The sequence below is a fragment of the Camponotus vicinus genome, unplaced genomic scaffold (assembly GCF_025532165.1).
Source record: "Camponotus vicinus isolate PSW18456_S1 unplaced genomic scaffold, iyCamVici1.0 SCAF_3, whole genome shotgun sequence".
Taxonomy (NCBI): domain Eukaryota; kingdom Metazoa; phylum Arthropoda; class Insecta; order Hymenoptera; family Formicidae; genus Camponotus; species Camponotus vicinus.
This window is the reverse complement of record NW_028141967.1, coordinates 9,387,748-9,415,691: the sequence shown is the minus strand read 5'-3', so window position 1 is coordinate 9,415,691 and position 27,944 is coordinate 9,387,748. Positions and strand designations below refer to the sequence as shown.

General features: G+C 35.1%; 1 protein-coding gene and 2 pseudogenes across 2 annotated transcripts; 1 reads left to right on the top strand and 2 right to left on the bottom strand.

Annotated features, from left to right (window-relative positions):
- Nucleotides 1–12,700: 12,700 nt before the first annotated feature.
- On the bottom strand, nucleotides 12,701–13,383 carry LOC145968978 (uncharacterized; annotated as a pseudogene).
- Nucleotides 13,384–14,472: 1,089 nt separating this feature from the next.
- Nucleotides 14,473–15,894, top strand: LOC145968884 (SNAPIN protein homolog). Of its 2 annotated transcripts, none has more exons than XM_083094749.1 (3): nucleotides 14,473–14,882; nucleotides 15,011–15,197; nucleotides 15,570–15,894. In XM_083094749.1, exons 2-3 carry the CDS (start codon nucleotides 15,046–15,048, stop codon nucleotides 15,877–15,879), a joined length of 462 nt encoding a protein of 153 aa, XP_082950875.1. In that variant the 5' UTR covers nucleotides 14,473–14,882; nucleotides 15,011–15,045; the 3' UTR covers nucleotides 15,880–15,894. The 2 variants fall into 2 exon arrangements, with proteins under 2 accessions (XP_082950875.1, XP_082950874.1); XM_083094748.1 differs by having other exon boundaries at nucleotides 14,958–15,197.
- Nucleotides 15,895–25,847: 9,953 nt separating this feature from the next.
- On the bottom strand, nucleotides 25,848–26,485 carry LOC145968976 (uncharacterized; annotated as a pseudogene).
- Nucleotides 26,486–27,944: the final 1,459 nt, after the last annotated feature.

Below are 27,944 nucleotides of genomic sequence, written 5' to 3'. Positions count from 1 at the left end.
CCCTGTTCCTCTGAGCGCGAGTATTCTCTATCCGCTTCGCGTTTTTGACGACGTTTTCTTCCCCACCTTTCTCTCTAATATCCGAGGGAAAATCTTTGGTAAATTGAAAAACTCGTCGCAATATATATACATACATAAAGTAGTTAAGATAAAAGATAAACATATTTCCAATAAATAGTTAAAACAAGATAAAAGTTATAAAGAGATACAATGAATTATATGTAAAAACATATTCTCACACTCACTCATTCATTCATCTATTTTTTCCCTCTTCTCTCTCTCTCTCTCTCTCTCTCTTTTTCTTCCATTCTATATTTGTTTGTCTAATTGTGCGTGTATATTTCAATATCTGTGTTTGTATATCTGAAAATCCTGTACAAATTTCTCAATATCTCTTCATATATCTCAAAACTAGATTTATTTCAATATCACTCTTTTACTTTAATATCAATTTTAATCAATATATTTTTCTATACAATAGTTATATTTGGGAATTATTTTAAAAATAAACACTTTTACACTTTTAAAAATAAAAATTTAGTAAATTACATTTCTAAACTTCCATTTTTTTATTTTCCTATTTTTCAATTTTTCACATTTCATAAAAGTGAAATTAAATGTAATAATCAATTTATGTGTATGAGATTCTTTAAAATTTATTGCAATTTATTAAAACAATTCCCTCAAAATTTTATGTATTACATTTTGACACATATTGACACTAACCTTTTCATCCAGCCTTTCTTGAAGGAAACTCTGCGGCGAGAGAGAGGCAAACACTTTTCATTATATTTTTTCCCCATTGTAATGAATAAAGCACTAACACCAATTTCACTTTTTGTTCACAAATGTCAAGTTCGTTATAATACGTTCGTTTACGTTATAATACGTAATGACACGTAGTAACATAAAAAACGATTTTTCACGCTATTATCCTTTGTATCGCGTTTCGCTCGCAGCAGTGATGCCAGAATGGATACGCTGGCAACAGCAAATTATTTCGCATAGAGTATAGCTCAGCGTTCCTGTGGAACAGTCGAGGAACGTCGAGCTATATACTCTATGTGAAATAATTTGTTGTTGCCAACGTATCCCTTCTGGTATCACTGGCTCGCAGTGCTCTGCACGGCGAGTACGCGCAATAGATACATCGCCACATACCGGTATATATATTTGGTGTGTACGATACATGCAATATGTGTATACAACAACATCACATAAAATAATTAGCATTTTAATCTTCTTAATGTCTTTAAAGTCTGTTCACATTAAAAATATTCTAATAAGAAAATAAGGAAAGAAAAATCTCTCTCTATTTCTTTCTCTCCTTCTCTCTCTCTCTCTCCCTGTGTTTTCATTAGTTATATATATATATTACGTATACATATAACTACGAAATTGAGAGTATAGACATATTAATATAGACTGCTCATGAGGCAGTGAAGCCCGAAGTTGGAGTGTCCTCCTGAGAGAAAAGAATAGCATGAATTAACTAGTATATCTGACTTTTTCTAATGAACGTATCACATACGTATCAGTGCATTAGTATGCGTGACTTTATAACTTGAAATTGCACCATGCGTATGTTAGAAAAAGACAGATACACCGGTTAATTCATGCTATCCTTTTCGCTCAGGAGGACACCCCCCCCACTACCTTATAAGCAGTCTATATACGTCTATGATTGAGAGACAGAGAAAGAGAGAGAGAGAGAGAACGTGGCAATAATTTTTTTATTTTTCCAACAATGAGAAGTCGATTATATAGTATTACGCCGAATACGTGCTAGTTTTAATCACGAATCGCACAATTCTGTTTACAAATAATTAGAAATCGTTCGTGAAAGGTGCACGTACAAAGATAACGCCAACAGTGCTGCCAGTCGCGAGACGCTGCCCGCTACTAGTATTGGCAGCGTCTCGAAACTGGCATCACTGTTCGCCGGCCGCCTGTTCGTTATAGATCCTTTGATCGTTCGACTCGTGTTTGCTCGTGTTTGGACTTTGGACTTTCGTCAAACGTTCGTCGCAATGCCGGACCCAAGCCGACATAAGTAAAAATATTAATTATTTCTCTTATATACTTTATATATATATATCTATGCATGCACGCGTACATATTCATATCACGTATGTACATATACGCACATACGTACGTACGCGTACACATTGAAATATACTCGCTGGTTAGATAATATTCGCTATTATATTTATTATATCTATTATATTATCTAATTAGCAAGGATTTCGATGCATATGCGTATGTACGCATGTGTGTGCGTACATGTACGTGTATGAGTATGCATGCATGCATGCATGGATATGTATTATGCGCAAATCGAACAATAATCACTTATTACATATGTGCGTATATATATATATATATATACAGGGTGTTTCATTTTAATCCGACCAGTCGAATATCTCGAAAACCAAGCCCGGGAGAGAAAAATATTTCAGACCAAAGTTGTTTGGTTTCGAGGGGGCCATAAGATGGTATCATTGGTTTGACCTTGAAGAGTCATTTGAAGGTCACGTGAAGGTCACTTCAATTTTTTTAAATAGAACACCCTATATATTTTTGCACACTCTTGTAGCTTATCTCGAGAGCTTTCCAAAACACTATCATTAAGTACCTTTTCGTTAAGTACTTTTTGAGTTATGAGGGTTGAAATAATTTCTTAATTTTACATAAACCGTAAAATATCTTGTAAAATATTCACTTTTCGATTATCTTACCTTAATACTTTTACGTACAAAATAATGAGAGGAATCAATTGGTGTAAAGAAAACACATAGTTGTTTTGAAGAAAAAATATGGAATTGTTAATTGCAAATTACATATTTTTTCTTCAAAACAACTATGTGTTTTCTTTACACCAATTGATTCCTCTCATTATTTTGTACGTAAAAGTATTAAGGTAAGATAATCGAAAAATGAATATTTTACTAGATATTTTACGGTTTATGTAGAATTAAGAAATTATTTCAAGCCTCATAACTCAAAAAGTACTTAACGAAAAGGTACTTAATTATAATGTTTTGGAAAGCTCTCGATGTCAGCTACAAAAATGTGCAAAAATATATAGGGTATTCCATTTAAGAAATTTAAGGTGACCTTTATGTGACCTTCAAATGACTGTTCAAGGTCAAATCATTGTCACCATCTTATGGCCCCCTCGAAACCAAACAACTTTTGTCTGAAATATTTTTCTCTCCCGGGCTTGGTTTTCGAGATATTCGACTGGTCGGATTAAAATGAAACACCCTGTATATATATATATATATATATAAATGATTTTTGTTCAATACATTTGTGCATATACATATCCATGTATGCATGCACACACATTCATACACATTCGTATGCACGCATACACACATCCACATACACATAAGCACACATAGTAATATTATTAATTTTCTGTATTAAAAAAGAATTACATTGTAAATAATTTTCTTTTACAGCAAAAAGCGACAGTATGATTTTGCGCGCGACGTCGACGACGACGTCAACTGCGCAAACCACGTCAACGACGTCGAAGATGTCAACTGCACCGATGACACTGATGACACCAAATTCCAAATCAAATGAAATGCCAGAAACAGGAGGCACAGTTATACAAAAAGTAAGTTTTAAATTTATAATTTTGTTTATTATGTACACACACACACACACACACACGTATGGATATACAAATACACACCAACACATGCACGTATATACATTCCAGTAAACAGATTAATAGCAATATAACATTAATGTTTTAATCTTTCATTCAACATTATAATTGCAATGTAACATGCCTTATATGTAGCAATTATATTGTTGAATGGAAAATTATAACATTAATGTTATGTTATAATTAGCTTGTTACTAGGATACACACACTTTTATGCATATAGGTTTACTAAGTTTGTTTAAAGTCAGTTTTTCTATAAAACTCTTTTTATTAAACATTGTATCTTTGTACCCAAAGTTTTTTAGAGGAATAATGTAATCTTACTATATTTTATTAAAAAATTGAATTCATAAAGAGCGAACAATAAAATTTATATATAAATGTGTATATATACATACATACATACATACATACATATACACACACATACACACACACACACACATATATATATATATACATTTATACATATACAGAATTTTTAATTGTAATAATCTATATAATTTACAATAATTTATTTGGTTCATGTAAATACAATTGACTCATTAATAATTTTTGTCTAATTTTTTTCTTAATTTTTCGCTAATGCCTCTAAATTGTGTGCAAATTGTTAGAATTAAAATATCTTGTATATGTGTATATTTTTATATATGTTTACACATTTATACATAAATTGTATTGTAAGCTTTTTAAATTCAGTCTTTTTATAAAATATATATGTGCAAAATTATTGTAAATTAATTTCTTCTAGGGTAAAAGATTAATTTTCATCTAAAATTATTCTTCTTAAATATCAAATTCTTTTACACCAAAAAGTAAATTTACATTAATTTATATTTGCACATATATATTTGATAAAAAGATTGAATTTATAAAGCTTACAATACAATTTATGTATAAATGTGCATACATATACTAAAGATATGCACATATATAGGATATTTTAATTGTAACTGCTTGCACATAATTTAGAGGCATTAGTGAAAAACTGAGAAAAAAAATTAGATAACAATTAATTAATAAGTCGTAATTGATTTTTATTAATATTTTTCAGAAAATTAATGAAGCAGTGCGAAGGGCACTAATAAATAAAGATAAAAAAAGAAGGAAATACATGCGGCATGTATCATACGCACTCCCGCCCGGGACATCGGCACACATGGCACCGATGTACGCGCCATCGGCGTACGCACCACCGACATACACACCACCGACATACACACCACCGGTCTACGCACCACCGACGTACGCACCACCGGCGTACACATCACCGGCGTACGCACCATTGGCCGCACCGGCTACAGCATCGTTTGCACCACGATTACTTTAACTTTTTAAACTTTTTAATAACATTTATATTAAGATTGTTTTCATTTTTTTTATTTTATGATTATAGGATACTTTAAGATTGTTTTCATTTTTTTTATAATTTTATGATTATAGGATACTTTCTCTTTAGCGACACAATTCGACACAATTGTCATTCTATCTTTGTTTTTCATGTTTTTCAAATGTTGAAAAAAAGACAGAATGATACCTGTATCGACTTGTGTCGTTAAAGGGAAAGCACTCATAAATGATTTAATGTGTTCATTTGCGCAATTTAAGTTCGACGAGGGTTTTTTTTTATTCGGTCGTTTTAATTAATCAAATACCGCGAGTTTTATATACGATCGAAGGATTTGCAATATGAATGCGGTAAATAAACTTTTATTAATGAAAAATGATTCTTTTGGATTTTTGTTATAATAATAATTTCTTTCATTAAAATAATGTTTAATTTCTAATAAATATGTAGTAAATGAAATATCAAATAAATGTTATAAAATAAATATAAAAATTGTTATATTTTTACATGCCTTTCCTCTAATTTATCCCATAATGTGTAATATTTATTCGTACTAATGTTTTTGTAAGATTTTTATGCTGAAAAACTTAATTGTTTTAATTTGTTTTTATTTTCATTTGATCATTTTTATTGCTTATTTTATATAATTCTAATAATAAAAATACATAATGATAATATTCTATATAATAATAATATGATTGATGATATATATATAGAGAGAGTATAGATAATAATATTCTGTATAATATTCTATTATAATATAAGATTTATAATATATACATAGCTGAGAATAATAAAAATAATAAAAATAATTTGAAGATTCAATAAATAATAGAATTAATAAAAATATTTTGAAGATAAAGTGGTTTTAAAAATGTATAAAATGTGTATATATAATGTGTATATAAAAATGTTTGTATAAATATATATTACAAACGAACATTTCTAAAAGCATTTATTGATTCTTCCAATTATTTTTATTATTTGTATAATTATTATTGTTTCGCATATTATAATTACATTCTATTCAATTATATGCTAAAATATGTTGAAATATATATATATATATATATATATATATATATATATATATACACACACACACATTGAAATTATTTTTATTATTTTTATTATATGTAATTATTATTGCTTTGCATATTATAATTACACATAAATACATATATACATATACATATACAGGGCGATCCTGAAAAACGTTATGTCTGTAAAATGACGTATTCCTGATACCATTCTAACACAATTTTTCCTTTACCAAAATTTGATTTGAAGCGTAGTTTTTGAATTATTAAAGGAAGTAGTTAACGTATGACGGGTCGAATACAAGAGGCAGGCAAGGGTGCTGCGATTCACCGTCAGACGCGGGTGCTTACGCGGGGCGCCTGCTGCGATCAGCTGGTCGCTATACACATACAGACACACATGCGAACACATACATTCTCTCTCTGTCTGTCTGTCTGTCTCTCTCTCTCTCATTCGCTCACTCACCTGTAATTTTTTTTTTTACGAGAGAGGGGAAAATGCATTTTATGCATACCCACCGGTCGATCCAGTGAGTTATGTGGGATATTCGAGTTCGAGTACCAAGTCGAATTACCAACTCGGTACTCCCTACCCACTAAAAACCCCTCTCTTTTCACGAATTTCCTTTGACACACTGTCCCTCTGACTTCCCGAGATCTGTTTTCACATAACGTCAAAAAATAGTTATTATTACCTTGTTCGATGACTTTTGATGTATTGCTGTAATTGCTTGAAGGAGAAATGAATTTTCCGATAGATTGTACGTTCTCAAATTTAACGTAGATATCACGTTGCAAAAGACAAGAAATCTACACTAAATTATTAACTGAAAGTTTTTCTTCTTTCATGAACTGTATTCTTTTATAAACTTTAACATAATCACATTTATTTACTCACTCGATGAGACGAGAAATTTACTAATGACTCTATCACTAATCACTATTAATCACTGTCGAATAATAACTGTTGGCGATTAAAAATCACTCGATGAAAGAAACACGCGCGGACACGTTACTACACGACGCGACGACGCGACAATGCGACGATAATTACTCGGCGACTGAAAGCAGTTTTTTGTCATGGTAGGTTGCGATAGATTAAGGTACTACTGGCGCTATCGAACGCGATCATGTGTTCGATTGAAGAATGCGGTAAACATAATAAACATTTAACATATTAATATTATTATTATCATGAATGTGTGTGATAACCATACATCGTATGATATCTATTTAAAAATTAATTAGATTAAATAAGTGTTTTTAAAATATTTATTACTTTTACTATTATCTTAAATAAATATTTAATATTAATATTTTATATGATAATAGTAAAAGTAATAAATATTTTAAAAACACTTATTTAATCTAATTAATTTTTAAATAGATATCATACGATGTACGGTTATCACACACATTCATGATAATAATAATATTAATATGTTAAATGTTTATTATGTTTACCGCATTCTTCAATCGAACACATGATCGCGTTCGATAGCGCCAGTAGTACCTTAACCTACCGCAACCTACCATGACAAAAAACTGCTTTCAGTTGCCGAGTAATTATCGTCGCATTGTCGCGTCGTCGCGTCGTGTAGTAACATGTCCGCGCGTGTTTCTTTCATCGAGTGATTTTTAATCGCCAACAGTTATTATTCGACAGTGATTAATAGTGATTAGTGATAGAGTCATTAGTAAATTTCTCGTCTCATCGAGTGAGTAAATAAATGTGATTACGTTAAAGTTTATAAAAGAATACAGTTCATGAAAGAAGAAAAACTTTCAGTTAACAATTTAGTGTAGATTTCTTGTCTTTTGCAACGTGATATCTACGTTAAATTTGAGAACGTACAATCTATCGGAAAATTCATTTCTCCTTCAAGCAATTACAGCAATACATCAAAAGTCATCGAACAAGGTAATAATAACTATTTTTTGACGTTATGTGAAAACAGATCTCGGGAAGTCAGAGGGACAGTGTGTCAAAGGAAATTCGTGAAAAGAGAGGGGTTTTTAGTGGGTAGGGAGTACCGAGTTGGTAATTCGACTTGGTACTCGAACTCGAATATCCCACATAACTCACTGGATCGACCGGTGGGTATGCATAAAATGCATTTTCCCCTCTCTTGTAAAAAAAAATACAGGTAAGTGAGCGAATAAGAGAGAGAGAGAGACAGACAGACAGACAGACAGACAGAGAGAGAATGTATGTGTTCGCATGTGTGTCTGTATGTGTATAGCGACCAGCTGATCGCAGCAGGCGCCCCGCGTAAGCACCCGCGTCTGACGGTGAATCGCGCCACCCTTGCCTGCCTCTTGTATTCGACCCGTCATACTACTTCCTTTAATAATTCAAAAACTAAGCTTTGGACGAAATTTTGCCAAAGGAAAAATCATCTTAGAATTCGGTCAAGATTATGTTTTTGCAAAAACAAAGTTATTTAGAATCACCCTGTATATATATACAGGGTGACCCATTTTAACTTAGGCAGCCAAATAACTCGAAAAATAAGCAAGATAGAGAAAAATGTTTTAGACAAAAGTTGTATGGTTTCGAGGGGGCCATAAGATGGTATCATTGGTTTGACCTTGAAGAGTCATTTGAAGGTCACGTGAAGGTCACTTCAATTTTTTTAAATGGAACATCCTATATATTTTTGTACATTCTTGTAGCTCATCTCGAGAGCTTTCCAAAACACTATAATTAAGTACATTTTCGTTAAGTACTTTTTGAGTTATGAGGCTTGAAATAATTTCTTAATTTTACATAAACCGTAAAATATCTTGTAAAATATTCATTTTTCGATTACCTTACCTTAATAGTTTTATGTACAAAATAATGAGAGGAATCAATTGGTGTAAAGAAAACACATAGTTGTTTCGAAGAAAAAATATGTAATTTGCAATTAACAATTCCATATTTTTTCTTAAAAACAACTATGTGTTTTCTTTACACCAATTGATGCCTCTCATTATTTTGTACATAAAAGTATTAAGGTAAGATAATCGAAAAATGAATATTTTACAAGATATTTTACGGTTTATGTAAAATTAAGAAATTATTTCAAGCATCATAACTCAAAAAGTACTTAACGGAAAGGTACTTAATTATAGTGTTTTGGAAAGCTCTCGAAATAAGCTACAAGAATGTACAAAAATATATAGGGTATTCCATTTAAAAAAATTGAAGTGACCTTCACGTGACCTTCAAATGACTCTTCAAGGTCAAACCAATGATACCCTCTTATGGCCCCCTCGAAACCATACAACTTTTGTCTAAAACATTTTTCTCTATCTTGCTTATTTTTCGAGTTATTTGGCTGCCTAAGTTAAAATGGGTCACCCTGTATATATATATATGTATATATACATATATTTATATGTATATATATTGTGACGTTGCCGTCCCGATGCGCGTCCATCCGCCCCGGAAATCTTCACGGGGCGCGAGCCGAGCGGCCGCGCCAGAAAAAGATTGCGAGAGCCGTATCGAAATCTCCGGAGAGACGAGCCATTATCCTTTTTCGCGCTAGTATTAATTATTTTTTTGTATCATTTTTGTACGTCGGGCAACCCGCCGGAGGGAAACCAGAAGAGGCCCAAGAGGAATCATTACGACAGCCGATACGACAACGCCGGAGGAATAGAGTCGCGGGTGGATTTCGCCCCCTTCAAATAAAGGAAGGAAATCATCTGTCTTGTGGGCCGAAATAACCGGGCCGGATCGGCGCCACCCTCAGAGGAGGGAGGACGGAAAATCTACCTCCGGACGATCGTGGATAACAGGATCGCCGAAAGTCAGCATTTTTAAAGTATCGGGGCCGTTACGACCCCCGATACGGCGTTGTCGCGGGGCGCAGTAATACCTCGCGTGTCGCGGCGCTATTGGCCGCTAACCCGCGCACCCCTGCGCGCAGAATTGACGCCGCTATCGACCCTGGATCGCGAGATCCAGGGAATCATTCTGGTGCGGGCGCTCTCAGCAGATAGTCGCCAAAAATTGTCGTTATTTTGTGCTTCGTTGTCGAGATCCAGTCGAGAGGACGAGCCGAGGATCATCCCCTGGCCACGGGAGAAAGTATCGGTGAGGTTGCCCATCGCTAATTGTAAGCCACGTACGCGATTCTGTCCGCGGACCGGCCGCTCTGTCGCCGTCGCCATTTTCGTGTCTCGTTGTCGCTCGGGCCTTGTACCGAGCTCGCGATTTTCGTGTATTTCGGGCGACCGGAGACAAGCGACCGAGGCATCAAGGACGATCGTAACGTAGGCCGTAGCTGATAAGGAACCGTTCGTCTCTCTCCGGGATTCGGGGTGTCGTAAAACGCGTAGTGATCGGCTCTCGTATATCGACCACGTGCGCGGTAAATCGCGGGGAATGCGTCCGCTATCCGTGCTGTCGAAAAGAGTTGTCGAAACCGCGTAAGACATCCCCGCAATCGATCTCCGGGTAATTTTCGTCTGTAATTAGCGTGTATGTGAGCGTGTGACCGTGTGCGTGTGACGACGTGGCAAATGTCGTGCTGTCCTTGTCGCTCTTGATACTTGTACGAATTGCGTTTATTGCGCGGTATTTGTCGTACGTTGGAGTGTGTCGCGGTGCATAATAGATTAAGAAAGTGTCGAAATTCGAGGGTTTCGCGTAGATAGAAAGCGGTACGCCGAAAAGAGGCGAAGCGGCGTCCGACGGCTATCGAATTCCGAGCGAATCGATCTTGCTCGCAGCAAGCGAGATTTTTCGTCTTCGCAAATCGCTTGATTACTATCGCTCAATTATTAAGCCTCATTTCAAACATAGTGCTGTCGATTAAAAGAGCGAGTAACAAAGGGAATAGATCTGTTAAATGCGTCCTCGAGGAGATTGTCGAAATTTCCGTTACGCTCTCGAAACGCCGTTCGGTTTCGCAAAGTCCGGCCATAAAAACGGGCCTGGAGGACGATAAATATCTCCGCTGTCTTATGATCTCGATTTCGTATTGCTATTGTTATCACCGCTGTCGATCTGTTGTACGTTATTTCAAATTTTCGCATTTATGTTAAACTCAGTTATATTTCGTTAATTCAGTCTCGCTAATTTATGTCATTATTACTATTTCTTTCTAGAACTTGTTATTTCTTTCCCTTTATATTCTTTTCTATTATATTTCTTTTATTTAAATAAATTTGTTACATTCTCTTTTATATTAAATTCGCGTAATTTATTTGAGTGTTCGTTTCTCGTGTGTGTTAAATTCCGTTGTGTTCGTCAATTTTCGTAATCACCGACAGCTTCGCATAAAATAATTCTAGATCCTTTTCAACGGACCCTGCCCCTCTACCGTTAGGTGAGCTAGTCGGCCCGTGGCGAAACAGGCTAACGTTCTTCGCGTTATTCTGACGATTTTGCGAATTGATACGTGGAAGACCGTATCTGGCGCCCAACTTCGAGATCTCGAGACGGCCTTCGCTTCGCCGCGGCTCGCGCGAGAACACCCTCCATCTGAGTTCCTCCGAGCGCGAGTATCTCTATCCACCTTGTGTCTTTTTTTTGACGGCGTTTTCGCTCCCCATTAACATCCTCCTCTCCAACACCCGAGGAGGTTCGAAAAATTAAAAATAAAAAGACGTCGCAATATATTTCAACATATTTTAATATTGAATTGAATAAAATGTAATTATAATGTGCAAAACAATAATAATTACAAATAATGAAAATAATTAAAACAATCAATAAATGCTCGTAATACACATTTATACATATCTTTTTATGTATACACATTTTATACATTTTTAAAATCACTTATCTTTAAATTTTTTTTATTATTTATATTATTTATTTGAATCTTCAAAGTGTTTTTATTATTTTTATTATTTCTCAGCTATCTATATATTATCAATGTTTTAATAGAACATTATACAAAATATTATTATTATCTATCTACATATCTATCTATCTATCTATATATATATACATATATATATATATATATATATATATATATATATACAGGGTGAGCCATTTTAATTAAAGCACGCAATTATTTCGGAAACAAAGCATTTTAGAGAAAAATGTTTCAGACAAAAGTTTTATGGTTTCGAGGGGGCCATAAGATGGTATCATTGGTTTGACACTGAAGAGTCATTTGAAGGTTACGTGAAGGTCACTTCAATTTTTTTAAATTGCAATCCCTACTTTTTATTGCATATTCTTGTAGCTTACCTCGAGAGCTTTCCGAAACACTATAGATAAATGTCTTTTCGTGAAGCACTTTTCGAGTTATAAAGCTCCAAAGTTGCAATATTTTGATAAAAATACAAAATACCTCGTAAAATATTCACTTTCTGATAGCCTTATCTTACATTATTCGACCAATCAAGCAAGACCCAAGCATGGTCCAGTCAATCAAGGCAAGACCCGAGCATGATCCAGCCAGTCAAGGCAAGACCCGAGCATGATCCAGCCAGTCAAGGCAAGACCCGAGCATGATCCAGCCAGTCAAGGCAAGATCCGAGCATGATCCAGCCAGTCAAGGCAAGACCCGAGCATGATCCAGCCAGTCAAGGCAAGACCCGAGCATGATCCAGCCAGTCAAGGCAAGACCCGAGCATGATCCAGCCAGTCAAGGCAAGATCCGAGCATTCTTTTAGCATCTATCGCAGAAACTGTTCAAAGTTGCCCCCGTTGACTTGAACACATAATCTAATTCTCTTTGCGAAATGGTCGACCGTTTTAAGTAAGATGGCTTTTGGTATCGCTCTACAAGCAATTCGAATCCGTTCGATCATGTCTTCTCTTGTCGTCGGTTCTCGTTCGTACACGACATTTTTTAAGTATCCCCACAAGTAAAAATCAGGAGAAGTCAAATCTGGTGACCGGGCGGGCCATGCAACTGGACCACCTCGTCCGATCCACCTGCCATTGAAGTTTTGATCCAGAAAATTCTTTACGATTTGTGAATATGTGGTGCCGCACCATCCAGCTGAATCCACATTCTTCGCCTCGTCTCCAAATCGATTTCTTCGAGTAAAACAGGTAAATGATCCCTTAGTAACTCCAAAAAGACATGTCTGTTCATATTCTCTTCAAAAAAATATGGACCAATGAGATAACCGTTGACGATTCCACACCAAACCATTACGCTCCAACGATGTTGATTATCTACTTGTCTATGCCAATATGGATTGACATCTGTCCAGTAATGACAATTATGTGTGTTCAATTCTCCGTTATTTTTAAATGTCGATTCATCAGAGAATAGAACATATTTGAAAAAATCTGCGTCATGCGCAATCATCCGTATGGCCCATCGACAAAACAGTACACGCTGTTGCATGTCATTTAGAGTTAGAGCTTGCGTTAGTGTAATATGGTATGGATGATATTTTTTTTTTCTCAAAATTCTCACGATTGTTCTCTGAGGTATACCGGTTTGTCTAGCTATTTGACGACTGCTAATATGAGGGTTAATGTTAATAGCCGCTAAGATAGCGAAAATACGTACATCGTCATCACCATATTCATGATTTACGCGACAACGGGTCAACTTACCTTGTTGGGCTCTTATCTTAAGACGCCGTATGATAGTATCATTTGGATGTCGTCTGTTTGGGTATCGATTTTGGTAAAGTCTCGCAGCTTGACAATAATTGCCAAAAGCTTCTCCCAAAACTAGTAAAATATCGACAATTTCTGAAGAAGTATAATCAGCCATCGTAAAAGTTCATAAGCTTAATGGTTTGAATTAAAGTTGCTTATAATAATCAGCAGTAGTATCGGATTTTGACTAAATAGTTAGTTAGGAATATCAATATGTAATTCAGTGCAATATCATTCTTTAAAAAAGAAGTCAATGTAGTTATTGATATAAGCAACTGGGTTTGGGAAGCTGTGAAAACAACTGATTTTGAATAGTCGCGAAAACAACTGATTTTGAATAGTCGTGAAAACAACTGATTTTGAATAGTCGTGAAAACAACTGATTTTGAATAGTCGTGAAAACAACTGATTTTGAATAGTCGCGAAAACAACTGATTTTGAATAGTCGTGAAAACAACTGATTTCAAGGGGCCGTGAAAACAACTGATTTTGAATAGTCGCGAAAACAACTGATTTTGAATAGTCGTGAAAACAACTGATTTTGAGTAGCCGTGAGAACAACTGGTTTTGAGTAGCCATGAAAAACTTTCCTCTATCTTGCCTTAAATAGTTATTTTATTTATTTAAAAGGTATCATAAGAAACTTTAAATTATCTTAAAAATTTTTAATAAATAAACTTTATTAAAAAATTATTAAAAATTATGTAATTGCTTATTGCAAATTTAAAAAAAAAAAACTGTCTTTTTTAATGACTATTATGTGCTAAAAAGTATTATAGTAAGTAAAATCGAAAAATCAAGAGACACGGTAGTGTCTTTGCTAAGTCCCAGCGTAAGCAAAAAATGCACTCCGTGTATTATTACGCGAGTCGGATTGAGAGTATAACTCGATATTTTTATTTCTCATATAACCGCTCAACGGATCGAGTTCTTAGTAGAATTAATCGATAGCTTGGGTTTAAATTAAATAATAAAAGTGTTTTTATTTTTGCGCTACGTGCTCTGTAAACGGAGATATCATGATGCAAAGTCTGAAATGTGAAAATTTCGATTAAGAAACGTCGTCATGGTCGTCATCAACTCCTCTTAACGTAACAAAGAAAATACAGAAATACGTTTCCAACGTCTGCCACAAGAATGCGCTAGCAGTGATTCACGCGACGCAGCATTAGTAGCGCTCTGTGGCGTTAACGGTGCTTATAAATATGTTGTAAAAGGTTAAGTGTGTCACTTCAGGTAATTATATAAAATAATAATATACATATAACATTTATATATTTAGATTAGATTGTATCTATATTATTATTTCAGATTATATATATATATATATATATATATATATATATATATATATATATATCAAGAGACACGGTAGTGTCTACTTCACTACAGCTATAACATGGACGTGGACACAGCGAGTGACAATACATCTATCGACGACAAGATAGATGACTTTTGCGAAAATCCGACGCGGGATGCATTAACGGAAGGTCTTATGAGTCTCTTGAAACCTACGGTGGATCAACTGGACGAGAGAATTCGCGCCACAAGGTGACGTCAAGTTTTCTGTTTTCAGCGCGCATGCAATAATAGTAACATTTATTTTTCGCGTTTCTTCTTGCAAATTTACGTATATTTATTATTCTTATATTTCTTTCACAGTATGTACTATTTATTGCAAAATATATGTTTATTCATCGAATTGTAACGATAAAAAATTGCGATTTACTTACACAAGCGACATATATATCTTATTGTTACCTATTTTACAAGAATTCTTGAGCATTTTGAAAATCATTTTCAATTTTCATATATAATTATTGGAATGTTATAAAAAATTGTGCTTCTATCATGTACTACAAGTTGCGTACAAAAGTTGCGAAGAGTATTATTTTTTATGCATAACTATTCTCTTTGTTATAGGATATGTCAAATAGAGCTGAAGCAGCGGATTGAATCCTTAACAGAGGAACTTCAGAGAATTAACGACGCACTACAATATCCGCTAGAGACAGATTCTTATGTAAAGAAACTTATTAATGTTAAGCACAAAATTACTATTGTTAGCAACATCTTACAAACCACTCAAGAGCGATTAAACAAAATTCATCAAGCTATCGAAAAGAGCACTGCTAAGAGAAAAACACTCTTAGATAATAGTTCTGTGTATAGTAGTACTACTGTTGAGTCAGATAAGGAAGAGCCAGCCAAAGTGGAAGCTGAGAAACAATAATAATTTTAAATGTAACTAATTAATTTACGAATATTTATTATTCTTATATTTCTTTCACAGTATGTACTATTTATTGCAAAATATATGTTTATTCATCGAATTGTAACGATAAAAAATTGCGATTTACTTACACAAGCAACATATATATCTTATTGTTACCTATTTTACAAGAATTCTTGAACATTTTGAAAATCATTTTCAATTTTCATATATAATTATTGGAATGTTATAAAAAATTGTGCTTCTATCATGTACTACAAGTTGCATACAAAAGTTGCGAAGAGTATTATTTTTTATGCATAACTATTCTCTTTGTTATAGGATATGTCAAATAGAGCTGAAGCAGCGGATTGTTATTACTTAACATTGATTACTTTGCAAGTTTTATAAAAGAAATTTCTTACAATTTTCACCGTAAATTTTATCCCTAAAAAAATTACCCTTTTAAAAAAAAGGTAAAAAAAGGTGCTAAGTCCGCGTAAAAAACAGTATATGTATTTGCAAAATAGTGTATTATTAACTGTAAAAAACTATTGTAAAAAACCTGTCTCCAAAATAGTGTTATTTTAAAACTGTAAAAAACCTATCTTCAAAATAGGATTATTTTAATCTACAAAATAGTTATTTTAATCTGCACAAAATAGTGTTATTTTAAACCGTAAAAAATTGTTCTACAAATTATTTTAATTTTGTGTAAAATTGTATATCCTACAAAAATAATGATATCAAAAAAATTGCGCTAAGTGAAAATAAAAACTTATAAAAATATTTTAACCAAAAGAAGTTATATAAAATGTTGTTTTAATTTTCTACATTATATCCTAGAAAAATGATGATATCCAAAAATTACGCTAATTGAAAATAAAAACTTAAAATATTTTAACTAAAAAAAATTGTACAAAATAATTGTTTTAATTTCCTACAAATAATATTAAAAAGTTGCGCCAACTGAATAAAAATTTTCACTATAAAATATACATTTCTTTTTTATTTCCAATATTAAAAGAAAAATGATATTAAATGAATTGTAATATATCTATTATAAAAAATCGTTGAAAATATGAACAATCATATACATTGCAATAATCATATGCATATATCCTGAAAAGTTTAATTGAAAAAAAAAAAAGGAAATGATAATACAAAATACAAAATTAAAAATTATTAAAAAAATTAAAAATTAGAAATTAATAAAAAAAAAAATAAAAATTTATATAAAAATTAAAAATTAATACATATAAAAAAATTTTAGTTAAAAAACTTAGCGCTGCTACGTTGAATAATGTGCTAATGAAATTAGCAGCGCTAAGTTTTTTAACTAAAATTTTTTTATATGTATTAATTTTTAATTTTTATATAAATTTTTATTTTTTTTTTTATTAATTTCTAATTTTTAATTTTTTTAATAATTTTTAATTTTGTATTTTGTATTATCATTTCCTTTTTTTTTTTTCAATTAAACTTTTCAGGATATATGCATATGATTATTGCAATGTATATGATTAATATTTTACGAGGTATTTTGTATTTTTATCAAAATATTGCAACTTTGGAGCTTTATAACTCGAAAAGTGCTTCACGAAAAGACATTTATCTATAGTGTTTCGAAAAGCTCTCGAGGTAAGCTACAAGAATATGCAATAAAAAATAGGGATTGCAATTTAAAAAAATTGAAGTGACCTTCACGTAACCTTCAAATGACTCTTCAGTGTCAAACCAATGATACCATCTTATGGCACCCTCGAAACCATAAAACTTTTGTCTGAAACATTTTTCTCTAAAATGCTTTGTTTCCGAAATAATTGCGTGCGTTAATTAAAATGGCTCACCCTGTATATATACAGGGTATTTCATTTTAATCCAACCAGTCGAATATCTCGAAAACCAAGCCCGGGAGAGAAAAATATTTCAGACAAAAGTTGTTTGGTTTCGAGGGGGCCATAAGATGGTACCATTGGTTTGACCTTGAAGAGTCATTTGAAGGTCACGTGAAGGTCACTTCAATTTTTTTAAATGGAACACCCTATATATTTTTGCACACACTTGTAGCTTATCTCGAGAGCTTTCCAAAACACTATCATTAAGTACCTTTTCGTTAAGTACTTTTTGAGTTATGAGGGTTGAAATAATTTCTTAATTTTACATAAACCGTAAAATATCTTGTAAAATATTCACTTTTCGATTATCTTACCTTAATACTTTTATGTACAAAATAATGAGAGGAATCAATTGGTGTAAAAAAAACACATAGTTGTTTTTAAGAAAAAATATGGAATTGTTAATTGCAAATTACATATTTTTTCTTCAAAACAACTATGTGTTTTCTTTACACCAATTGATTCCTCTCATTATTTTGTACGTAAAAGTATTAAGGTAAGATAATCGAAAAATGAATATTTTACTAGATATTTCACGGTTTATGTAGAATTAAGAAATTATTTCAAGCCTCATAACTCAAAAAGTACTTAACGAAAAGGTACTTAATTATAGTGTTTTGGAAATCTCTCGATGTCAGCTACAAGAATGTGCAAAAATATATAGGGTATTCCATTTAAGAAATTTAAGGTGACCTTTATGTGACCTTCAAATGACTGTTCAAGGTCAAATCATTGTCACCATCTCATGGCCCCCTCGAAACCAAACAACTTTTGTCTGAAATATTTTTCTCTCCCGGGCTTGGTTTTCGAGATATTCGACTGGTCGGATTAAAATGAAACACCCTGTATATATATATATATATATATATATTTATATATAATTATATCTTCTTTCTCTAAGTCCTTCATTCTGTCTTTCATCGTTCTTACTATATACTTACTATACACTTACTATATATCACAATTGCTTTTTTACAAGATCATCTAAAATTTATATTCCATTCATTTCTTTTTGTGAAAAAGCGATCGAAAAAATTATATAATTACGAAGTGTAAGAGATAGATGTACAAACAAGAGTACAAATGTTTAAACAAGCTTGTAAGAATCGCAACAGAGCGATATATAGTATGCAAGAGATTAGAAAAAAACGGAATGAGAGATATGAGGAAGTGCAATTATTTTGAACATACATGTATACTGAGAGAGAGAGAGAGAGAGAGAGAGAGAGAGAGAGAGAGAATAACATGTATTGCTCTCTACACGCGATAAGAGACAAGGATGATATAAGATTATGTTTCTTTGTCACACAAACAGATTGTAGCGCCTCCTATCACGACATCGGGCAACTAATATACGGGTCTGTTTTACTCTTTTGCCTCGATCTCACACAAACACATATGCACAAAATTTTCTGCACCGAAATTTCTCTTATTCGACTATTGAACTTATTTCTAGAAGTTCATCTATATTCTTTCATATAATTACGAGCCCGAACTGATTCTATTTTGCACGCACAAACTGTAAAACTTTTATATTAAAAAAGTATTGTTACGATCTGACGTCAGAAGTCGATAAAAAAACCTATAATTTTCTAATTTTCTTTCGTTTTTAACAAAAAATCAATAGCTCCGGTGTATATTATTATGTGTACTTTAATCATAGAAAAGGATTTATTATTCCGTACGATCTATAAAAAAATTTCGGTGCAGAAAGAAATAATCGTTTTGTCGGTAAAATCGGACGGTCCGACATCCTCTTAATAAATATATTATTATGTTTAAAAAAAAGACGTCAAAATATAGTACATTTTATGATGTCAAAATGCATGTCATGACGTCAAGAATCTGTAACATTAGACCGTTACTTTTACGTCATAAAAACGTCAGCTCGTGACGTCAAGAATAGTCAGTGAATGACCAATTTGAAACTTCAAAATGACGTGTGTTTGCTACCTACTGGGAATATAATGTGGTTTAATAGGGCTCCAGACGAAGGTCCACATAAAAAAACCTAATGCGTCATTGATGATATCTCATGGGTGGTGGGGAAAATCGCCACACTCATTACATTCTTTATTTTATTATTTTAAATGTAAATGTATGGAGAAAAGAAGTTAAATTATTAGATAAAAGATAGGGATGTATGTGGGAGGATATCAAACGTGTCTATACGTCCATTTGGTCAACGACCGACAGAATCCATCCGTGGCAATAGCATGGACGCATATCCTGTGAAGAGAGCATTCACACATTTTTCAGCCCAACGAATAATTGCTAGAAAACAATATTCGTGGACTAGAAAAATATGTGAGGTGAAAGTGGCTGGATTGGGAATCGAACCTGAGTCTTTCGCTTTCCGGGCAACTGTTTTAGATCACTGAGCTATCCAGACTTCACACTTAATGCTTTTTAACACAGTGATATGCGACTCCAGAGCGATGTTGGTATCTCGCTCGATGGATGCAATGCCGATTGCCATCCAGGAGGATCCAGGAGGATCCTTGAAAGATCGCTCGCTGACTAAATAAATGTCGGTGGAGGTATTCGCGTGCATGCTTCCGACTGGCCTTCCGTAAGAAACGTCACCGACGAGCACAACGGTAGAGTGACCACATCCCCCAAGATTCCTCTAGTAAATAACAATATCCCCACTGTGCCAATAATAGTGGCAGATGGACCTTAAATAGGGTCGTGGCAAGCCTCCAGAAAATATTAAATATTGTTTTATAATATATTTAGTATGTATTTATATTTGTATATTCGTATAGTATATTTATAATATATAAAGAAAAGCTGTAAGAGAGAAACATATTGAGCATATATCGAGATATCGAGAAGTGAGCGGCGTGCAGTGTCACGCGTCGCCTGTCGCTTTCGTTGATAGGAAGAAGACAAAAAACAGTATTCTGTCCTCTTCTACTATCCGAAGATGGCCGAAACGCCGAGCTCACACGCTTACGCTCACATCCTCGTTACGCCCTCTTCACGACGTGTTGCATGTTGCTTGCGTCGGAGATCTGGCAGCTTTGGTTCAATGTTCTCACCACAGTATATAGAGTAGCACAACTCGCTGTCAGTATCTTTGATGTTAAGATTTGTTGAGGATTTCAAATGATCGCGCTGTCACTACAGTTCTTCCGTCGGTCGGAGCTACGCAACCGACGCGCCTCCTTTGTTGGTTACGGCCGCCACCTATATCCTTTTTATACATAGCAAGTACAATTATTATCCAAAGTCACGCTGCAACGTATTCTTATAGAATATACGTTCTAATACAAGAACTCTGATTCTCTCGTCCTCTATTACTGCGCGTCCCTCTCGCCATTTAACAGGTTATGGGCCCAGTATAAGCCCAGAAATCAAGTAAGTGAGTCTTCACAGTGAACGAACTCATACGTAAGAATTTGTCAGATTAAGTGAAAAGCGAACGTCTTGAGAAAAACTATGGATTAAAACGCGGGAACTACATCACGCATCCCCCTGCTGTCGAAAGACAACTGCGATACCTGGAAATTGAGAATTCAAGCGATTATGACAAAAAATAAAACATGGTCATACGCAAGTGGTCAAAAGCCGAAGCCCGAGAACGCGGCTGAAATAGCGGCCTAGAAGGAAGAAGACGACAAAGCCAAAGCAGATTTGTATCTTGCTGTCAACGATGCTGAACTCAAACAGGTGAGGAATTGTGAGACGTCGCGAGAGATCTGGCTGAAACTGGAATCGATACTTGAATCGAAGGGACCAGCTAAGAAAGCCTCTCTCTGGAAGCGATTAATGATGCATCGGCTCAAAGAAGATGGTGATGTACATCAACACATTGATGAATTCTTCGACGTTGTCAATAAACTCTCGGAATTAACTATCGAGGTAAGCAATGAATTGCAATCCATTATGCTATTGCACAGCCTGCCGGAAAGCTTCGACAACTTTCGATGCGCGATCGAATCAAGAGATAATCTACCTGATCCTGAAGCATTGAAAATTAAAATCTTGGACGATAATACTACAAGGAAACAGAGAATTCAGAATGACGACCACGACGCTCTTTTGGCACGAAAAACGTGGCAAAAACCCAAGATAGAAAATCAAGGGAATACGGAGAAAGGAAAATCTGATGGAACTTCAAATTTAAGTGTCACAAGTGCAGAAAAACTGGACATAAACTGCCGAGTGCCCTGAAAGAAAGGAAAAGGCCGGAACCGCCGAAGACGTATTTTTTCTGACGTCATTGACCGAATGCACCTCTTGCCGTGCCGAATTCGATAAAAGGGAAAACGAATGGTGCTTAGATAGTGGTTGTACTTCTCATCTATGTAATGATGAGGGAAGTTTCGTAAAACTTATCGAATTGAGTGACGCCAAATTGAATTTAGCCAGTCATTCGTCAGCAGATGTAAAAGGCAAAGGAACTGTGAAAATTACTGCAACAAATGGACATACCACGTAGGGGCGTATGTCTGGAGAACACACTACACGTTTCTGATCTTCGGAGCAATTTGATGTCGGTAGTAAAAATTATAGACGCCGGCAACGAAATAATCTTCAGAAAGAAAAAGGCCAAGGTAAGAAATAAAAAAGGAAAAGTCTTCTTAGTTGCAGATCGAGTCGGCGATCTATACTATGTCCGAACCCCTGAGCAACAGGTCAACGTTACGTTGACAAATGACCAAAAATCGAAACTGCAAATTTGACACGAAAGATTTGGACATCTAAATAAAGACGACCTCCTGGAGTTAAATCGGAAGGAATTGGTTCTTGGAATGGACTTAGGAAACGAGAAGTTAATGTTCCCATACGAAATCTGTTCGAAGGTAAAACTCACGGCGCCCAGTTTTCCGAAATCATCGCAGAGATGCACAGAAATTCTCGACATCGTGCATTCGGACATCTGCGGACCAATGAGAACCGAATCAAGGGGAAAAGCCAGGTATTTCATTACATTCACAGATGATTGTTCTAGGTGGTGTGAAGTTCGTTTTTTGCGAAATAAAAGCGACGCTCTACAGGCTTTTAAGGATTTTAAAAGCTATGCCGAGAAACAAACTGGGAAAACAATTAAAAATTTCCAATCAGATAACGGCAAGGAATTTTGTAATAAGGAGTTCGACAAATTTTTGAAAGACGAAGGGATCAACAGAAGATTGACGGCTCCCTACACTCCGCAACAAAACGGAATAGCTGCGAGAAAAAATCGGACTCTAGTCGAAATGGCCCGCTGTATGCTTGCGCAATCCGGGCTACCATCGTCGTTTTGAGCAGAAGCCATATCGACAGCAAACTATGTGAGGAATCGGTGTTTAATCACCGCACTCGGTGTGAAAACGTCTTTCGAGGTATGGCATAAAAAACGACCGGAGTCAAGCATTTTAAAGTCTTCGGAGAGATCGCGTATGTTCTGAATAAGAATCCTGGAAGAGGAAAACTGGACCCTCGAGGAATTAGATGTAATTTCGTTGGATACGACAGTTCAGTAAAAGGATATCGCGTATGGGTACCTAGTGAACAGAAGATAATTGTATCTTGAGATGTAAAGTTCCTCGGTATCCTAGAATCCAAGGAAAAGCGTCTAGAAACATGCAACAAGGACAACGGCCAAATCAATGAACAGAAGATTAACCAATTAATTGAGTTTACAGAATTCCATTTGGATCCAGTTACCGCAGAGGAAGTTGCGCCCATTTCGAGGAAAGATGACGTACCGATAGACGAAAATCACGAGGAACTGGAATCAACCGAAGGAAATGCTAAAACAACTATCAGGAGAGGACCTGGGAGACCCGCCAAAATCCTTACCGGTCAGAAAGGGCGACCAAAAAGAAGATATAACATGATAGAAGTTCCAGACAATTCAGAACAAGAGTCTGACTCTGAAAGCACATTCGACACGAACAAAGCATCGGGGGCGGAATTCGCGAGTATTGCAGAAGTCTCTTGGAATCAGGCTCTGCAAGGACCAAACGCCGACGACTGGAAAGAAGCAATTCTGACAGAAATCGAGTGTCTTGTAAAGAACACTTGGAATGTCGTAAATAAGCCAGTAGATCGCGACGTGATTGATTGCAGGGTAGTCCTGAGAAATAAGTACAACGCTGAGGGTACCATCGAGAAAAGAAAGGCACGCGTTGGGGCTAAGGGATTCTCTCAACGTCCAGGAATCGATTTTCATGATACCTTCGCTCCAGTGGCCCGTCTGATCTCCGTTAGATTGATTATCGCACTCGCAGTTCAGTTCGATTTCAAAATACGTCAGCTGGATATTACTTACGGCGTATTTGAATGGAGAGATCGAAGAAAAGCTTTACATGAAGAAACCTAAGCTATTGCTAGAATCGTGGACGGAGATTGCTAATCGAAGGAACCGACTTGATCCCATTGGATCAAAAGCAATAAAAATGATTGGCGATCTGCAAGGCGACGACAAGGTATGTCGCTTGAATAAGGCATTATACGGGCTAAGACAAGCCGGTCGACAATGGCATAGAAAACTCGACGAAAAACTCAGAAACTTAGGATTAGAGCCTACTAATGCCGATCCCTGTGTTTATTTCACAAAAAGAGGCTAGGAAATATTATTGGTACTTGTTTACTTGTTACATAGATGACATCCTAATTGCTTATCAAAAAGCGACAGATCTGAATTTTCTGCAAAATGGTCTCTCAAAGGATTTCGAGGTTAAGGATCTCGGTGAAGCACATTTCTGTCTAGGAATTGAAATTAAAAGAAGCAAAGATTATATTGCTATGTCGCAGCCAGGATACATTAACGATATCATTAAACGATTCGGAATGGAAAACTCAAAGCCGGTTCTCACTCCAATGGAACCGGGAAGCAAGTTGACAAAAAACAACGAGGACGAAGACAAGGAATCGAGAGAAGAGCCTTACCGTGAACTCGTTGGAGCCCTAAACTACTTAGCCGTAGGCACAAGACCAGATATAGCCTATGTTGTTAGCTGTCTCAGTCAATTCAATTCCTGTCACGGAAAACAACATTAGACGGCAGCAAAACGGGTACTGAGATATTTGAAACATACCATCACCTACAGCATCGTATACCGTAAGAACGCAGAAGGATTAAAAGGCTTTGCGGATGCGGATTGGGCCGGTCGTCCTTTGGATTGAAAATCCTACACGGGTTATGCATTCACAATAAGCGATGCAGCCATTAGTTGGGAATCTCGGAAACAACGCACAGTTGCCTTGTCATCCATCGAAGCTGAGTATATGTCCCTAACCGAAGCCACGAAGGAAGCTCTGTACTTGCGCAAATTTTTGAACGAAATTGGACTTCTCGACGTAAAGTATTAATTACGAATGACAATCAAGGGGCGCAGCTATTGGGCAAAAGTCCTGTCTTTCACGCAAAGTCCAAGCACATCTGAGACATCATTTTATTCGCGACATCCTTGAAAAGGATCTCATCGAGCTGGAATACTTGCCAACGGAAGACATGCCTGCGGATGTCCTAATAAAGGGACTTTCAAAGTAGAAACATTTCAGATGCATGGAATTCCTCGGAATTCGACTAATTGTTCCGTAGTGATGGAGCGCTCGATTTGACGGGGAGTGTTGAGGATTTCAAATGATCGCGCTGTCACTACAGTTCTTCCGTCGGTCGGAGCTACGCGACCGACGCGTCTCTTTTGTCGGTTACGACCGCCACCTATATCCTTTTTATATATAACAAGTACAATTATTATCCAAAGTCACGCTGTAACGTATTCTTATAGACAAGAACTCTGATTCTCTCGTCCTCTATTACTGCGCGTCCCTCTCGCCATTTAACAAGATTGATAAAAATAAGCTGTGCATGTGCGTGCGAGGTATGTAATCAATCACGGCAATATCTTGTTTTTCACTTACTCTTTCCTTTATAGTTTTTTCTCTATCTTATTACATATATGTATACAGACGATGCGCCGGGCTGTAAGGCCGTTCCTGAAACAGAAAAACACATACATTTCACATTAGTTTTTAAAATTATTTAATAATTTATTTTAAGATACTTTTGATATATTACAAATTGAAAGATACTTACAATGTTATCCATGCTCATCTTTACATTGAGTAATACGCTAATAATTTATAATTTTACGCAGATTTGGATTCGCATATCTGTTTATCCTCTCGTCGACCATTCATATACTCTCGTAAATTCTGAAATCAAACATAATAATTGTGTTTTAGATTTATTACACATCGGCAAAAATATTTTTATCTTCAACGTTTTCAAGTCCTGCCGTAATATATTCTCGTGCTCATCTTCTTTGAATTTCTCCATTTTTTTTTTACTAATTCAAGATTTTCACCGTCTGTTTCCAAAATATCGTAATGTAGTGTGATTAGGATCTTCCTCGTAGATACACGAACTTGCATCACATTTTCTAAGTGATTACGCACATATTTCTCGAGATTGGAGAAATCTCCTCAACGAATTTGTGTGGGATTTTTTCAAGCCGAGCTCTTGATATCTTATGAACAATTGAAGTTTGAAGATTCTTCTTTGAAGGTTGTTCCCACTCATATTGAAGTAATTTTTCATCCTCACCAGTCCGAAAATGGAAATCAGGTTCCTTATCAGATGATTCTTCCTTCACATACAACTTCCTTCATTTCTCTCTCCTCTCTCTTTCCATCTCCATTTTTTCTGCCACAACTAGATCCATCCAATAATCATAATCATCATCATCCGTATCATCGTCGATGATAACAACGTCTTCTTCGGCCATTATACAAGACCAACGAAACAGAAGACCAATGAAATACAGAAGAACAACGAAAAAAATGGTACTCTAATGCCACAAACTCCTCTTCATTATGTATATTTTAATATTTCTTGTCTCTTTCTAACTAGAGCATCACGTCTCATCCACCTCAGCATTTCTCTACATCTTTGGCGGAGCATGTTGAGACAATTATCAACTATGTGATATTCTTATTCGTATGGAAGGAAAGAATTAAAATCACAGATGGAATAAGAACAATTTATTTATTGCACGCATCGTAAAGAATATCATTTACAGCGCATGTTAATAATTCGCAATCAATTAATGATTCGATATTAAAGACATCACTCTCGCATATGGTTTTTACAGCATCGCGTACAATATTGTTACGTTGTAATATAGTTTCAAATTGTTTAAATTTTTCATTTACGAGATAGGTATTCTCGCATAACCAATTGTGCATATAATCGATACAATTTTCAAAATTAAATAAATGTAATAATGTCGGTGGTTTCATGTACAAAGAATTGTCACATAATGTGATTTTTACAATTTTCGATTGATGCATAATATGCACCTCGATCGTTAGATCCCTGATCAATAATGGAGGAGCAGTCGATTGTAGAAAACGGTCAATGTCTGCCCGTTTCTGCATCAACAAATTCCACGTTGAAAAAGGTAATACTATTTGATTATCGTCGAGAATCAGCTCCACGTACGATATAGCTCCAACGCTTATTCCAATGTCCAAATACTTATACGACGTTGGAATTAGAGCGTATCTTCTTCCAAGTATACGAGTTGCATGACGAAGCTGAATGCTATATAAGTATATAAATAATTAGACCAATATTTAAAAAATTTTAATAAATAACAAAATTTTTAAAACAATCAAAACTTACGTGTCACATTTTTGCTTCTTACACGGTGAAATTTCGCCGTTTCGAAACGGAACGTAAAACTTCGTGTTGATTTCTTCAACAGTAAACCTTTCACAGGCGCAATTGATGCAATACTGATCGTATTAGAATTAATATCAATTTAAATAGTACCGCAAATTGCGATGTAGAGGGGTTAATACATTTTCAATTCCTCTAAAATTTTGTCGCATCGATGTACGACTGCAGTGACATCATCCCTAGAACAAAGATTTTTAAGCGTCGATGTACGGCTGTTCCTGATGCAATCAGTTGTATGTGACAAATCGCGAAATTGTCAAGGTTAAAATACGCATCTGAACAAAAATTTAGCTGAATATACTAAATTTCCAAGCGCCGATGTACGGCTGCTCCTGATGCAATCATGTTAGAATTTTCAAATGTACGTGACAAATTGCGAACAAAATAACCGCCAAGGTTAAAATGCGCATCACCCCTAGACAAAGATTTAGCTGAATGCACTAAAATCAAGCGCCGATGTACGGCTGCTCCAGATGCAATGACGTTAGATTTTTCAAATGTAT

Bases quoted from the DNA above. Each gene is read 5' to 3' on its own strand.
- LOC145968884 (XM_083094749.1), top strand. From the start codon at position 15,046: ATGGACGTGGACACAGCGAGTGACAATACATCTATCGACGACAAGATA. The intron at 15,198-15,569 runs GTGACGTCAAGT...TCTTTGTTATAG, and splicing joins GAGAGAATTCGCGCCACAAG to GATATGTCAAATAGAGCTGA.